General features: G+C 41.0%; 3 protein-coding genes across 3 annotated transcripts in view; 2 read left to right on the forward strand and 1 right to left on the reverse strand.

Moving 5' to 3' along the window:
* The window catches only part of slc12a5a (solute carrier family 12 member 5a), a 194,504-nt gene extending 181,288 nt beyond the window's left edge, over positions 1-13,216 (reverse strand). The window contains exon 1 of the mRNA XM_085407391.1: positions 12,882-13,216. Within this exon, the coding sequence (XP_085263517.1) occupies positions 12,882-13,047 (166 nt within the window). The 5' untranslated portion in view covers positions 13,048-13,216. The remainder of the gene's footprint in view (positions 1-12,881) is intronic.
* Positions 1-16,401, forward strand: part of LOC146670440 (N-acetyltransferase 8-like) — an 850,360-nt gene that overhangs the window by 757,166 nt on the left and 76,793 nt on the right. The window lies entirely within an intron of this gene.
* Positions 14,889-16,111, forward strand: LOC146670465 (uncharacterized). The gene is made up of 3 exons (XM_085408066.1): positions 14,889-14,974; positions 15,271-15,427; positions 15,517-16,111. The coding sequence occupies exons 1-3, from the start codon at positions 14,889-14,891 to the stop codon at positions 16,060-16,062; spliced, it is 789 nt and encodes a 262-aa protein (XP_085264192.1). The 3' UTR covers positions 16,063-16,111.

Below are 16,401 nucleotides of genomic sequence, written 5' to 3' on the forward strand. Positions count from 1 at the left end.
ATCCTAGAATAGCAGTCATCTACAAAAGGCCTTTGTGACTGAATATCGGTGCTCACCATCAGCCTGTTCCTTTATATCAAAGAGGCTGCCTATTAATATTTACACAAGAGCCATTACAGCACAGAGGTAGACATGCCTGAATCAACACACAAACAATCCTCAGTCTGGTCAGCCAACAGTACATTATAATGGAGGAACAATTGCTGGCAACCACTGTTAGGTACAGAGTCCAGTAAAATTTAAGTGAATATTAATATTAGTAGTACTGTGCACAAGTCTTGAGTCATCCCTTATATTTGCTAGGAAACTGGGAAACTGATGCAGCGATTTATGGACGTGAAAAATCATTGTGGAAACAGATAATAAGGCAAAAAGAGAGTATGTACGATTCTAAGATGCTTGAAAGTAATTTGGTATGACCACTATTATTTTTCATCACAGCCTGAATTCTCTCCCAGCTAAGGATTTTAAAAGCCCTCTTTGTTGATAACACACCATTTCAATCATTTAGAGTTTCTCTGGCTCTGAAGAGGCCAATCCATGACTAATTCCGTTCCACTGTGTGTTTTGTTGTCCAGGTATGTTTTACTTCACTGACAATGTATTTCTCATGCTGAAAAATGAAGCACTTGTAAATCAGATGCTTTGAAGAAGGTCCTAAATGCTGGATCATAATCTGAAGGTGCTGTTCTGCGTTCATACTTCTATTAATTTTGAGTAGAGACCCAACAACACAAGCTGAGGTCTAGGAGTGTGAGGTGCACTCACTAGGACTGCACTCTTCTGGACAGGGACCCTTGATGTGTGCCTGGAATCTAGTGGAGCCACTTATCCAGGTTCATGGTTACAGCTCCTAATGCTCCCATTATCACTGCGACCACTTTGGACTTTAACTTTCACATCTGGTCCAGTGTTTTCTTGGCCCCCTGGTATGTCTCTATTCTCTGATATTCCTCTTTTCCTTGGGTGGGATTGCCTCATCTATCACAACTGCAGTCTTCTCTTCTTTGTCAACCAAAACTATCTCTGTCTGGAACTCAAAGTCCCACGGAACCTTAGCCTTGTTGTTCTCAACCACCTTTTGTTGAATCTCCCACAGGGACTGGAAGACTTCTGGTTCATACAGATGTTCCTGTACACTATCCCAGCCACTTGGTTTGCTTCCAAGTGTAAGCTGTCGCAGCTTGCATCTTACATCTTACATCCTGTTACTATGTGCTGGACATTCCAGGGCACCTTTGCATAGTCAACAGTCTAAATTCTATCAGCTGTGGTAGATTGTGTAGTGTAGATAGTGTAGTGGTTTACACTATGTAGCCACTAAGCAGCATATTAACCAACGCATCAAAATAATTTAATTACTGTAGAAGAACATTACAACATTATTGAAGAATATCATGGAAAAGTTCAGAATTAATTCTGGAGAATGGTTGTATGTTGGTCTATGCAGAGACAAGGCACAGCTTTGCAGGCCATTGTCTAGATGTGCTTTTATTGTCACTGAGCAGTGCAAAGAAAATGTGGAACAACTCATCTGTGTGCTAATCTAGCTTGTGGTGTTTTTGGTCTTGGCACTTGTTAAAAAAATAAATTAATACATACAAAGAGGGGAACAGAAACCAAGGTTTAACAAAATGAAACTGTCCACTGAAACCACTATCTGAGCTTTTCATGTTTTTTTTGTATTTTTTTAGCTTTCCCCCCTTTGACCTACCTTTTAACCAATAAGCATTAGAACAAAACATCGCAACATTCCCAATAGCCTAGGTAAGTTGGGTTTTTAATGACTCCACACCCCACGCCACAACATATAGACAACTATTTGCAAAGCTCTGCATATGACAAACACACAACAATGCTAGGCACTTGACCTGTTGTTTTGTGGTATCTTTTTTTTTAAAACTTGAGTTTGGTAATCTGGCCTTCACAACCTAGATTTTTCTTGAGCCAGACAAAATGAATAAGAGATGGATCTGACTGCATTGTAATGACTTGTCAATCACAATGTTGCAACGCCCCAAATCATACTATACCACTAAATTAACTGCATGCTTTATTAAATAAGATTACAATTTCTTTATAGTTTGACTTCTTTTCAAAACCAAAAGACTTGGCCTGTGCTGGCCTTGGCATTGTTATCAATAACAAATATAGAATACTGCCAGCCATGCGCTTTGTCATCAGTGTCTGGGTAATAATGCCATGTAAATACATATAATACATACTTTTCCAGACATTACACGATGACGGTGCAGTTCAGCGGTGGGATTTACCAATAAATAGCCTTTAACCTGCAAGATCCCTAGTGGTTTGTGCAGTGATGGGCTATCAAATCAGGGAGAAGAAAAATACCACCGTTTGTGCCATGGGGTTATTGGGTTTTGTTCTGTGAATTTGTCTGCGGTGTTCACAGTGCTCTTATACTGTGTCACTGCTTCTGGACAGCATTTGCCTGGAGGGAAACAGAACACCGCAATACAGATTAAATCTCAGCCAAATCAGCCTCATGAACCAAAACACCGAGGACGAATTGAGTTACGGTTATAAACGTCATATGTCTGTGTTTCTGCTACATTAGTTAATACATTAATAAGAATCAGAATCAGAATGGGTTTATTGCCAGATGTTGAGGTTTACAACATTAGGAATTTGCTGCGGTGCTTCAGTGCAAACAATAAGAATTAAAGTGCTATGTAGAAAGAAAGATATGTGCATGAGATATACATGAGATATATACATGAGAATAAGAATTAAGAGTGCTACGTAGAAAGATATATACATGAGTGCAGGTGGTGATCAGTGCCAGACATGAAATGATGCAGTGACACAGCGTAGGGTCATGTGTTAGTGGCGGGGACAGTCATGTGGTTATTGTTCATGTGTCCAACAGCAGAGGGGAAGAAACTGTTCTTGTGGCGAGAGGTTCTGGTGCGAATGGACCGGAGCCTCCTGCCTGAGGGGAGCAGGTCAAACAGACTGTGTCCAGGGTGAAAAGGGTCAGCTGAGATCCGGGCTGCACGCCGCGTGATGATGAGCACATAAACACACAAACAGTTTCGACTGAAAACCTCAGTGGTGAAGGGTGAGGAGTGCATGAGTGAGTGATTGTGGTTTATAAAGAGACGATCCAGAATAACTACGGGCACTCATAGTATCTCTCTCTACATATATACAGACATATAAATGCACACACAGTCATACATAGAATGCCATAACCAGGTATGTATAGTACAAAGGAGCTTCTGTGCGGAGTATGTCCTGGAAGTCCCGAGGTCAAAATGGAAATCACACCCGAGGGGGAAGGGAATTTTTTTAATGTTGTTTAATCAAGGCAGTTACGTTGATTTTGCAGAAGGATTTATGCTTTAACTGTGATCTCAAGGCTCCTGTATTCAATATTTTCAGATTAAATATGAATCAAATGATTGTGCAAGGTGTAAGAACGCCACAGATAATGAGCACTCACTGTGCTTACTGTCTTTCAGCCACTTGTTTTGGATTTACGGTCCACAGCTTCACTCTCATAAATCTCATCAACCCTGTTTCCAACCACAAGCAGCTGCTTTATAAGCAAAACAAGCTTTGATTACCCTTCTGTACACTACCTGACGTCAGACCAAATAACAGGAACAGAGCATTTCAAACAGTACAAGTGAAGCAGTAGTCAATACAAGAGAAAGTTGCCAGTGTCTTTCGACACAGATAAGTTTGAAACATTGAAGGGATTAACTGAGTAACAAGAAGCCACAACAACAAGGCAAGTCAAACCTCCACTACGCAGTGCTATCAGAAGACAAGTAATAAAATTTAAAAAAAAATGCTCATATTGTGACTTATTATTAAAATGACAACTGTTAATTTTTGCAGATCATTTCTGCAAATCTAAGCCAATCACAACAGGGATTTCCAAATCCACCAGGACTGCCATACCCCACCTTATTAAGTGAATGTTTAATCAAATTTATAGAAAAGTGACATGTGATATTTACAGTTATTGTATTAGTTATCTTCTATTTAATGTTTGACCAGTTTAATAGGCTAACTGAAGATATCTATCTTGTATTAGTTATCTTCAGTGAGCCAGTGTTTGGCCAGTTTAATTATGAAAGCAACTTTAAATCATTTGATCGAATTTACATTTAAATTACAGATGCATTGATTGACCAACCAGTGACCAGGGTGGTGGTCCCCATCTTTAAGAAGGGGGACCGGAGGGTGTGTTCCAACTACAGGGGGAATCACACTCCTCAGCCTCCCTGGGAAAGTCTATGCCAGGGTGCTGGAAAGGAGAGTTCGTCCGTTAGTCGAACCTCGGATACGGGAGGAACAATGCGGTTTTCGTCCTGGTCGCGGAACACTGGACCAGCTCTTTATCCTCTCCAGGATACTTGAGGGTGCATGGGAGTTTGCCCAACCAGTCTACATGTGTTTTGTGGACTTGGAGAAGGCATTCGACCGTGTCCCTCGGGGTGTCCTGTGGGAGGTGTTGCGGGAATATGGGGTGTCTGGCCCATTGCTACGGGCCATTCGATCCCTATACAACCGTTGCAAGAGCTTGGTTCGCATTGCCGGCAATAAGTCGGACTCGTTCCCGATGGGTGATGGGCTCTGCCAGGGCTGCCCTTTGTCTCCGGTTCTGTTCATAATTTTTATGGACAGGATTTCTAGGCGCAGCCAAGTGGCGGAGGGCTTTCGCTTTGGTGGCCTCAGAATCTCATCTCTGATTTTTGCAGATGATGTGGTTCTGTTGGCTTCATCGGGTGGGGGCCTCCAACTCGCACTGGAACGGTTCGCAGCCGAGTGTGAAGCAGCAGGAATGAGGATCAGCACCTCCAAATCTGAGGCCATGGTTCTCAGCCGGAAAAGGGTGGAGTGCCCACTCCGGGTCGGGGATGAGTTCCTGCCCCAAGTGGAGGAGTTCAAGTATCTCAGGGTCTTGTTCGCGAGTGATGGGAGAAGGGAGCCGGAGATCGACAGACGGATTGGGGCTGCAGCTGCAGTAATGCGGATGCTGCTCCGGTCCGTCGTGGTGAAGAGGGAGCTGAGTGTAAAAGCGAAGCTCTCAATTTACCGGTCGATCTACGTCCCTACCCTCACCTATGGCCACGAGCTGTGGGTAGTGACCGAAAGAACGAGATCGCGGATACAAGCGGCAGAAATGAGCTTCCTCCGAAGGGTGGCTGGCCTCTCCCTTAGAGATAGGGTGAGAAGTTCAGCCATCTGGGAGGGGCTCAGAGTAGAGCAGCTGCTGCTCCACATCGAAAGGAGCCAGCTGAGGTGGTTCGGGCATCAGACAAGGATGCCCCCTGGGCGCCTCCTGGGTGAGGTGTTCCAGGCATGTCCCACCGGGAGGAGGCCCCGGGGCAGACCCAGGACACGCTGGAGAGATTATATCTCTCGGCTGGCCTGGGAACGCCTTGGTATTCCCCCGGATAAGCTGGAGGAGGTGGCTGGGGAGAGGGAGGTCTGGGCCTCTTTGCTTAGGCTGCTGCCCCCGCGACCCGGCCCCGGATAAAGCGGATGAAGATGGATGGATGGATGGATGGATGGATGGATGACCAGAATCAGGTAATTTCCAGTGTCACTGGCCCTAACCAGTAGCCTACTGGTGTGACAAATTAGAAGCTGGTCCAAGACACAGCAGCGCAGGCAAACAATGTGCATACACTCACAAGCTAAACTTGTCATAGTCCTGGGTCACTGATAGAGTATTTTCAGTTTTGGTTCTTGTTAGTTGGTTCCTGAATATTTATTTTCTAGTGCCTTTAGAGCTTGTCATTTATAGTTTTTGATTTTTGGTTTACTTCTGTTTGTTTCCCTTCATGTCCAGTGTGTCTCTGTCTGATCTCTGTGTCCTCATATTTGTTTACCTCCAGTCTCTCCAGTCATGTCCCAGTTTATGTATGGTCTCTCTGTTTCCGTGGCAGCCTGTGTTCCCTGTCTTGTACGTAGTACGTCCGAAGTCCGGTCCCTGTGTTAGTCCCTTCCTGTTCCTGTAATCTTCTGTGTTTCTTGCCTTTGTCTCTCATGTCTCCATGTCTATTTAGTCCCACTCCCAGTCTCACATTCACATGTCCTAGTCTGAGTCTCAGTGTGTGCTACTTCTTGTTTTATTTTGATTGGCCCCTGTACTTCACTCTCTGCACTAAATTACAAGCGTAATGATTTTCTCATCTTATCTGCAACAGTGCTGCAGTTTATGGTTAGATTTTTTTATGTATAACCATTTTATCTTTATCATCATCAACATATGATAAATTGTGTGTGGTGGAAGAATCATATGATGCATGAAACGCCTCTTTTTAGGTGAATATACATAGAGCCTTAGCAAGCAGTGATAATCACCGTTGTGATACCGGTTATTTCCATTGGAGGTTTTAGGTCATGTCATGCCAGCTAGTGCAAAAAAAAAAGTCTACCTGTGTTACACTATGATCTGATGACCATCTGATCACATTTACCTTCAAACAGCTGAACATGGACGTTGTAAAGAAGCTAACAAAGACTAAAGTTCAAGTTAGCACAGCTCAGAGCCAGCAGATTGTTTGCCTGCTGTGTTGATCATGCTCTCATAGTGTGTCATTACTTCTGGACTGCATTTGCTTAGAGAGAAACAGAACACCATGACACACATTAAACCCCTGCCAAGTCAGCCTTATGCACCACAACACTAAAGACATGAGACTGGCTTATAATTTGGTCCTTTGCTGGGAAGAGTCAAAAGATCAAAGCAGTTATGATTAAAAACTGAAAAAAGAAAATGGGTGACGTCCTGTTATCTGCTGAATTTATAATCATATTGGAAAATGATTCAAGCACCTTACATTTTCTTTCTAGCATATAAATATATTGAACCTGCTTTTTGTTTGGTAAAATAAATCAAGTCATTTTCAGTCAAGTATTTGTACCTCTTTCCAGCAGCAGAGCACTTTTTTTTGGATGTTTCAGTGAGAGAAGATCCTGTAACTTGTTGCAGCTTGGGAAAAATGTCAAAAAGTTCACTGATTTCTTTTATTATAAAAATAATATTTTGCATTGAAGGAAAGTTGACTTTGCAGTCAGGTATATTGGAATAGGATAATAAAATTGCTTTTAATTTGTATGATTTGTAATTTAAATGCTAATTATGTCTACTATCACGCATTACAGGTAGCTCAAGAAGCCATTTTTTTCTGAGCTGCAAGCAATACTGCAGATTATATTATGTGCAAGTGTGATTTCAAAAATCTTATCAATAAATGTGGGCTTTCTGCTTGGCCAGACTCTGAACTTCAAGGTCGCTTTGCTTTACCATCTACTGTGAAAACCCCAGCATATCTTGAACCTATCTGCAGCCCATTCCACTGAACCAAACAGCTTTAACGAAGATATATCTCTTCACAGGGCGGCAAGGTCAAGGATAGAGAGGGCACTTGGCAGCCAGATGCAAACTGTCCTTCCTTCTGCGGCCAAACTGACTGGCTGAGACGACCGAGCTCAAATCTCCCTCTGGATCAACAGAAACAGGACCATGAGTGCAGGCCAAGGGGGAAGAATTCAGATACTGCTTTGGTCACCAGTTAAAAATAACAGTAAGTCCAAAGAAGTTGTAGTAGATGGTAGAATTATAACATAGCAAGAGAATGCCAACAAAGGCATAATTACATTGACAGATTCAAACCTGCAGGCCTATGCAAAACCCATTTAATTATTTTTTGCATTTCCCTTGAAATAATTATATGTACTCCCTCTGTTTCAGCTAAACTATCCCTTACACTCACGGACAAACTGTCATGATCTTCCAGCGCCAGCAAATATGATACAAACTCACATGGTCAATATGGGATGCACAATAGTGTCAACAGTTAGCCTATTCATCAATAAGATACAAAGAAAGAAAGAAATCAGCACAAATTGTCATATAAAAAAAAAAAAATCAATTTAGGCATTTTTCAAGGTAACATGAAAACTGAATGAAATATTGTCAAAATAATTCACAAAGAAAACAGATTAATGGATAATAAATGAAGCCCTTCTAAGAATTTATGGTCAAGTTACATCTGAAGTAGAAAAAATTCCCAGTCATGGTATATAAGTAAAACAAAATAATTTTTTTTTAAACTATTTTAGTTATTTAGAGGAAACTTTTCAAAGTTGTTCCAGACAGAGTATGACCTTAGGGGCTGCACCAAGCCAAACAAAGATAAATATTATTTTGAACTGTGTAACATAATAGTACTTTAATAGAGTCCTAAAATAAAATTATGGAGGCAGAAAGAAAGAAATTGAAACTCTACTAAAGGGAGTGTTCTCCCATTAAAATTATATTTAAAACACTAAGCTGGCCTGGTTTTCTCTACGAGATCACTTCAAAGCTTCAGAATGCTCAATGTAAAGATACTGAGCCCTTTAATTTTAAGCAAGGTCCCAAAAAACATGCAAACATCTGCCCAAGAAAGCATTGCTCCAGAGAGTACAATGCTAAGAGGTCACACAATGGACCTTAAAACCTTAAAAACCAACAATGACAAAAATATCACAAAGAGAGATCTCAACATGCCAGGATCAGAGCATCTCATGGGTAGATGGTATATCTATACATCTATATATCATGAGAGAGACCACAAACCTACCCCTGTGGTACACCATGCTTAATAGATGCAAATAAAGACATACCGTAGCTGTTTATTTGCTCAATTTGTCAGATATTGGGAAAACTATGTGAAGACTGTATGTACTGGATATCCACCACCACAATAGCTGTAGACTTTCCAGTAGCAGGGTTTATTTGAAGCTGACTTGTACTGGTATTCATCCACAATGAGTGCGGTTGGAGTACTTACAAAATACGAACTAAGAAATATTGAGAATGGGCTCAGCAGTAAAAAATAATTTTAGTAGGGGGGCAAAAGTTCTGTAACATGGCTTGAATTCCCAACACAAAAATCACCAGTCTCATGTTGTGGGTCCATTTTGTGTGTGTCAGTAGCTACCTAAATTGGTTAGCTGTTGTGTGTATGCGTGTCTCTGATGTTCCAATAGTTTAGTTTCAATTCAAATTAACATCTCAAAAAGCCAAAGTTAGACCAACAAATAGCATTCCACGAGGTAAAATGACTGTTTTTGTGAAGAAAGTCAGGTGACTTTGATGATGGCAAATTCCTATTGTGTTTTCACCAAATAGATGAACTCGAATCAGCTGTAATGCTGAATGTATACCTTGTACAGTGTGTAGACAAAAGGACAGCAAAGGTGGAGTGTCACGTGTATAAGATTGAAGTGAGAGAGAAAAGTACTGGCACAGCTTAATGAAAGAAATACTTTATGTAATGCAGATATTAAAATGTATTGTTTAAAAGGGGTACCATCTCATCCTAGTCCTATGAAACAGACACTGTGATCCAACCACCCATGGTCTCTTTTGACAATAATTTCTTCTCATTTTGCTTCTCTTTTGCACTGCTGTAAAAGAGCAGTGGAGGTTGAGAAATTAAAGATGGTATTTAGTATGTTAATTAGACATGTGCAGGAGGTGGTTAGTATCAGGTTAAAATGTACTACTCTTGTAGATTCAATAATGTTGAAAGAAAATTCACATCAAAACTGAAGTGGATATACGTCAGAATAGTGTAATCAGAATCAAAATCTCATTTGTTGCCAACTACTTACACAAACAAGGAGTCTTAGTACCATACAATACAATAACACAAAAAAAGAAAATATAAAATACTTACAGAGAAGGGGGACGTGTGAAATCTAAGTGTGAACATCATGTGCAAAGCACTCAACTGCAATGAGTCCAACGTGCAATGTTTTTATAGCGTAGGTGAGTAAGTACGTGTGCTAACGTAGCACATTCATTATAAGGAGTCAGGGTTGAAGTACTAGGCTTTGTTAAGTAGTCGAACTGCTGACAGAAAGAAACTGCTCTTGCAATGTGAGGCATTGGCCCTGATGACCCACAGCCTGCTACCAGTATATCACCAGGGTGAGAGGTGTCAGCAGTAGAGCAGGGCGATATGACCAAAAATATTTATCATGATATACATTTGAAAATTTGCGATAACGGTATAACTGACGATATAATTGACACTAGACAAAATACTTTATAACTCCACAACTTTATTAGTACAAAAAAAACCCCATCAATGTATTTTCACTTAAACAAGCAGATGTTTTTATGTGCATTAAAGTAATATAAAAATTTTACCGTGCAAATGCAAATTCCTTGCTGACAGTTTAACCAAAAAGCATTTCCAGTGGAAATTGGCCAACATATCCTCAGCATAACCATGTATAATATCCACAAAACTTAAAAAGAAGTTATACACACACAATACGGTAATATTATGTTGAAGCACAGTACGTATCACTCCGCGAGGCTCCTGCCTACAATAGCCGTAATGCTCCGGCAATCCATCAAGCGGTGCGGGTTTGTAGCTTAGCAAAGTCGTACTAAAACATCAGTAAACACTGTGTCAGTAAACACAACCAGAATTCGTACATAAGGCACACGGGATTATAAGGGGCACTGTTGATTTTCAAACAAATCAAAGGATTGATTTTAAGTGTGCCGTATTTTCCAAAAAACACGGTAATAACAACGGCCCGCTAGCATGCTCTAGCAAAAATAGTGCTTTGTTGTGTATCTGATGGATGAAATTTAAACCAGTTCCACACCACTGAAGTTGCAGCATTTTTAAAAACCAATTCTGGTTCATCCGTTTCATTCAACGATCCGCGTTTGCCCTTCTCATTCTCCGTCAGCACCATGCTTTTTCCGCCATGTGCGTATGAAAACAAAGGCACTGCACATGCGCATTTTACCCATAGTCTATCGCGATATTTCATTTTCTTATTGTTGCCCAACATTATACCGGTATTACCATGAATGGTATGATATGGCCCAGCCCTAGTCAGCAGCAATCTTTCTTGCTGTTTTGACTCTGAGAGTTAATAGAAATGAAGATTTTTGGGAACAAAGAACATGCTACAACCAAAACTGTGGCCTGAAAATTAAGGCACAAACTGAACCATGGCTTTAGAGAATCGTTACAAACACTAGTTTAAAAATATATTAATACAGCTTAAATGTTAATATATTGTAGAGCCCAGCCCTACTCACAGGTTCAGCAATGTTACAACAGTTGTTTTCCGAGGGGTACAAACATGAACAGATTGATTTCATAACGGTACCTGATAAGACAGAAAACATTTTACTGTGAGACCATTTCTAAGCCAACTCTAGCGAAAATGTACTGCATCACCATGGCAACCAGCAAAATGGATGCAGAGATACCAGTATGAGCAAGGTGTATCATTAGGGAGAGTCCTTAAATAAAGTGATCCTTGTCTCTAAAGGAAGTAGACTGTGAGATACATTCCTACTGACCAGTCTGTCTGTCAAGTGAAATGACTGTCACATACTGGGGCACACACACAGGAGTAAGTGGCCAGTTCTGAGCCACTTGTAGCAATAATGGGAAAAACTGGACTGGTAGTGAAAATCATTTATTCCCAATTAAGGAGGCAGCTGGTTTCACTGTATAAACATGTGAATGCTACTGAACCTTAGCACACCAGAAGTGATATAAAGACAAAAATGTCCAGGATCAAAGCTAATATATGAACTAAAAAAGGTAGTTACTCAGGTAGTGATATAGTTAACCAACAAGTGCCAGAACTGAGAGTACAGATATAAATAAAAAAAAACACCCTGAATTATAATGTACTATGACAAAAAATATTTAATAATTAACTCTTTATTCTAAATGGTGTTTCCACACTGCTGCTTGCAGCTCTGCAAAAAGAATCAGGCTGAATACCAAACTAAGGCTACAGTTCTTTGAATAAAGTGGAAGCTAATCTAGAGCTCCAATAAAGCCATTTAAAGGGAGTCTGGGGAGCCTGGCCAATTAACATGAAATGTCATTAATGCAGCAGCCTTACAGAGTATGAAATGTATTGATCCATTTGCAGATAAATCTCCATTTGCACTTGAATGGACATGAATCACTGTACTTTTTGTCATTCTAATCATAGTTAATGGTAAAGGCCTCCATTCCTGGACAAATGGGGATTTCCATTTGTTCCGCATTGCTGTGTTTGATTCACGCAAGGACTGAGGGGACGTTGATTCTTTCATATGGGCAAACTGGTGACAGAAAACCACTTTGGCACAGATTGATGAAACTGAAAAAAAAAACTATTCTAGAAAGTGAAAATAGTAAAAGAGAAGGTTTAATGCTCCTTATTAATTATAATGTCCTGGGTTTTACCAGCTAAATTATCCCTAACCTTGGGAACAACTCAATAAAAAAGGAAAGAACAATTATTAGTTCTCCATTGAATTTAAGCCTTACCACAGAAACTGTATATTACTTGACATTGATACTCCCTTCAAGACAGGGTGCAATTAGTCTTTTCTGCTCACATACTGTAAAGCCTAACAAATAAAAAAATATATAGATCTAGAGATAAATACTATAAAATGCACCAGCACATACCCTACATCCTGAACTGAGAAGGTACTAGATTACTTGTAGTGCAGTTAAATGCTGTGGGAGGGGAAGGAAAATGCCTGAGACATACAAAATTTAACAGGCCATATGATAATTAAGTCCCCAAATGCTTTGTTTTCTGTCTCACACTGCATGCATCTTCCAATATTTTTGAACAATGCATGCACCTGTAACATCACAATTGCTGAAGAAAAAGGACAACTGCAGGATTTGCTGTACGCGCCTCTGTTACTGACCAGACGGTGCCCCGAGGGTTATTAGGAATTCAAGTCACACAGAGACAATGTGGTGTCACCGAGCAGCAGTCAAGCATTAGGGTTGCTAGCATATAGCGCACAGCTAACAAACAGGGTGAAGAAGCCGGCTGGAGGATCTCCTTACCTTTCAGCACCAGCACCGTTTCAGTACCAGCTGCAGCCTGTCCCTCCGCGCTGCTGCTGCTGGTGGTCGGGGGCTCGTCTCCCTCAAACAGCTGGTTCACCTCCCCCTGCATGTCGGAGGGGCGCCGGTCGCCGTCGCTCTTGGAGACTGTGAACCTCTGGCTCATGGTTGTCGCCGGTGAGACAACAGTCGGGTCTTCTTGTCACGGTGCGGGGTGACGCGGACGGATAAAGACGGTCAAAATGCCCTCACCTGTCTGATTATAGTAGTCCACAGTTACAGTCTATGGAGTTTACCTCCTACTACTCAGTGCTGGACGAGCAGCCGCTCTTTGTTGGTCCATTAGATGTGTAATACCGAGTGGACCATCTCATCAACCGGTGTCTGCCGCTGCTGCGCACCTGGGTCCTAAAGCCGAATATTTATTTTAATAAAAACAGCAAACGTAAACACACATAGTAATGCACGAAACATGATGATTATGATTTTTTTAATGAGCTGGTATTTTTTATTTCTCCTCATTTTATTATAATTTTTCCTATATCTAACACTAAGCAGCTCTTTGTGGCTCTAAATTGGCCGTTGCTGGGCAACCAAAAATCAGTCTCTGACCCAGCTGTGGTAATGTGCTGTAAAGCTGAGGGGATCTTTCCTCAATAATCGTCATACCGCATTAATAAAAAGGAAATTAGAAAAGATACATCAAAAATACATTTCCAGCACTACTAGGATTTTTTTTAAAGAGGATCATTTGCACCTGTTTGGTATAAAAGAACTTAATGAGAGAGAGATATTTTGAGCAATGTATGATAAAGCCATTAGTCTTGCTGTTATTGAAAACACATGATAAAGAAGGCAAAATTTTGACTTCTCGCTTTATTTTGCACCAGGACGCATCATCCCAAACACACCGGCAATGCTGTAAAAGCATTGACAAGATCTGCAAAACTGAACTATTAGTCTTCCCACAGACCAGACCTGGAGGATGATCTTGACACAGAATGGAACAAAAGAAAATAAACATAAAAATTCAGTTCTGACACGAAAGTAAAATTCACGTCAGATCTACTTTAGTTTCAGAAAACCAAGAAAGCAAGGAACAAGACAAACAGTCATCCCATTCATTTTCCTCTTATGGTCTACGGCCATACGCTGATTTCTCCTTAACGGATCTCAAAGCTCTGCCCTCAAATTGGGTCATATTTAAGTATTTTTATCATTTGATCTTTAATTTGTATTTTTCCCCAAATGTATTATTTTATGTTGTAATCTAATGTATTATTCGCCATACATTCGTTCTGCTTTGTTAATCTATTGCGTTGTTGTAAAGTGTTGGTGGATACCATAAAACTGGTTTGTATCGTGCCACCATTTGGCAATGAAAGGTTAAGGTAAGTAAGCAGGACGTGGACTGTTTTGTGACCGTCACAGTTTATAATTGTTTTAGATGTAATATCAGGAAATTGTAAACGTGTCTCCAACTGGAGATGTTTTTTTAGTTTTTGGTTTTGTTTGGAACACCCTCCCCCAAAATTTTTACATCCTCTTCCTTTTTTTTTCTTTTTTCTCTTTTGCTACCAAATGGCATACGAGTTGTCTTCGAAAAGCCTGAGTCATAAACTTTACGTCTTGCAGAAGCGACAAAGAAGGAGAACAGGCAAGTGTCATTACCCATCCTTAAAACACTGGAAGTCCCAGGCTTTTCTAACCCTCTGTCAGCCAAGTGGAAGCTAAATTGGCTAGTCTTTTAGCATCAATTCATATGTAAATTAGGTCGTTACCTGAGAAGTGGGGGAGTGGGGATGTGTGAATGATTGCTGATTTCTAACTGCCATCTGCCTCTTTGTTTGTGTGTGGGGGTGGGGAGCTGCTAAAAGCTGTGAACTTCCTTTTGTGTTGAGGTGGATGCAATTGTCATCTTGTTCAACGCCTTGAACGGTTACTAGGGTTCCATCACTACATGACTGCTGGTCAGCAAACCTGGGAAACCCACAGATCATTCGAACTATGCTGCGAAACCGCTTCCAAGACATCATGCAACACCTACGCTTTGATGACAGGTCCCCCCGCAGTGATCAAGCAAAGACTGATAAGTTCGCTGCAATTTCCAGTGTGTGGGGATCATTTGTCACCAACTGTATCACGTGCTACAACCCTGGTCTACATATCACCATTGATGAACAGCTTTTCCCATCAAAGACTCGGTGCTGTTTCCTGCAGTATATTGCAAGTAAACCAGACAAGTTTGGGATCACGTTTTGGGTGGCTTGCGACCTAAAATCCAAGTACATTTGCAATGTCTTCCCATATCTTGGCAAGGACCCCAATCGTCCCAGTGGGGAGAGACTGTCTGAAAATGTAGTGATGAGGCTGATGGAACCATTCCTAGACAAGGGCAGAAATGTTACCACAATTTCTTCACATTGCTTTCACTTGCGCAAAAACTTCTTAGACGGAAAACCACCATCCTCGGCACAGTCAACAAGAGTCGCTGGGAAATTCCTCAATCCGCTAGACACACAGATCGCAATGAATTCACCACTCAGGTATGTTGCAGGTCTTTTGTGGTTCTATGTTTATGTGTTTCATTGTGTGTAAAAGTGCTATGGAAATAACAATTTATCTTATTTCTTAGGTGTTTTCAACCTCTGCTGCCACGCTGACGGCGAATGCGGCCAAACGGAAGAAGACAGTCTATATTCTTAGCAGCGTGCAGAGCGTGGTTCAGACTGATAACACCACCAAAAGGAAGCCAAACACTGTCGCCGTTTACACCACAACGTGTGGTGTGGATGTGATGGACCAGATGATGCGGGAGTACACTGTCCGCAGAGGAACACGGCGCTGGCCAGTTGCCGTGTTCTATAACATGATTGACATGGCAGCACTGAATGCACATGTGCTGTATCAAGCATGCACCGGGACGAAGGAAAGACGGGTGGACTTCCTGGTGGAGTTTGCAAGAGAGTTGGCTCACTCTCATGTAGCTGGGAAGAAGGCAAGAAAAGAACAGTTGCTTCGGACACAACCCTCCACACCTAGCCCTGGAAAAAGAGCCATGTGTCAGGTCAAACACAAATGCAAGAACAATCATGCCACTGTGCGATGTGTTCACTGCTACAGATACACATGTGGTAAATGCAGACTACAGATACCATGGCAGTGCCAGGATTGTGAGTGATTGCTGAAAATGTTGAAATGTACTCACTCACTTTTTATTATTATTTGTAAATATGTGTACAAATGGTTGGGGTTTTTTTGTACTGTTTTTATCAATAAATCTCAGCAACAAAAAGAAAATACACCCATGTGTGTTGATTACTCCCTAAGATGGCAAACTGAAACACAAGTTTCGACGGAATTTTAATGAAAACAACAGAATTTGAGAACAAACAATGGAATTTGAATAAAAAGAGTAGAATTAGAATGAAATGAATAGAATTTGAATGAAAACAACGGAATTAGAATGAACAGAACAGAATTTGAATCAAAACAATGGAAGTTTAAAACAAACAACAGA

The sequence above is a fragment of the Rhamphochromis longiceps genome, linkage group LG5 (assembly GCF_057381845.1).
Source record: "Rhamphochromis longiceps isolate RC_006_pf linkage group LG5, R_longiceps_female_GT1.1, whole genome shotgun sequence".
In the NCBI taxonomy this organism is placed as follows: domain Eukaryota; kingdom Metazoa; phylum Chordata; class Actinopteri; order Cichliformes; family Cichlidae; genus Rhamphochromis; species Rhamphochromis longiceps.

What these genes read in the sequence shown, in the direction of transcription:
- LOC146670465 (XM_085408066.1), top strand. Translation starts at nt 14,889, where the DNA reads ATGCTGCGAAACCGCTTCCAAGACATCATGCAACACCTACGCTTTGAT. An exon ending in GATCAAGCAAAGACTGATAA is followed by an intron (nt 14,975 to 15,270) that starts GTTCGCTGCAAT and finishes AACCATTCCTAG; the next exon opens with ACAAGGGCAGAAATGTTACC. An exon ending in GCAATGAATTCACCACTCAG is followed by an intron (nt 15,428 to 15,516) that starts GTATGTTGCAGG and finishes CTTATTTCTTAG; the next exon opens with GTGTTTTCAACCTCTGCTGC.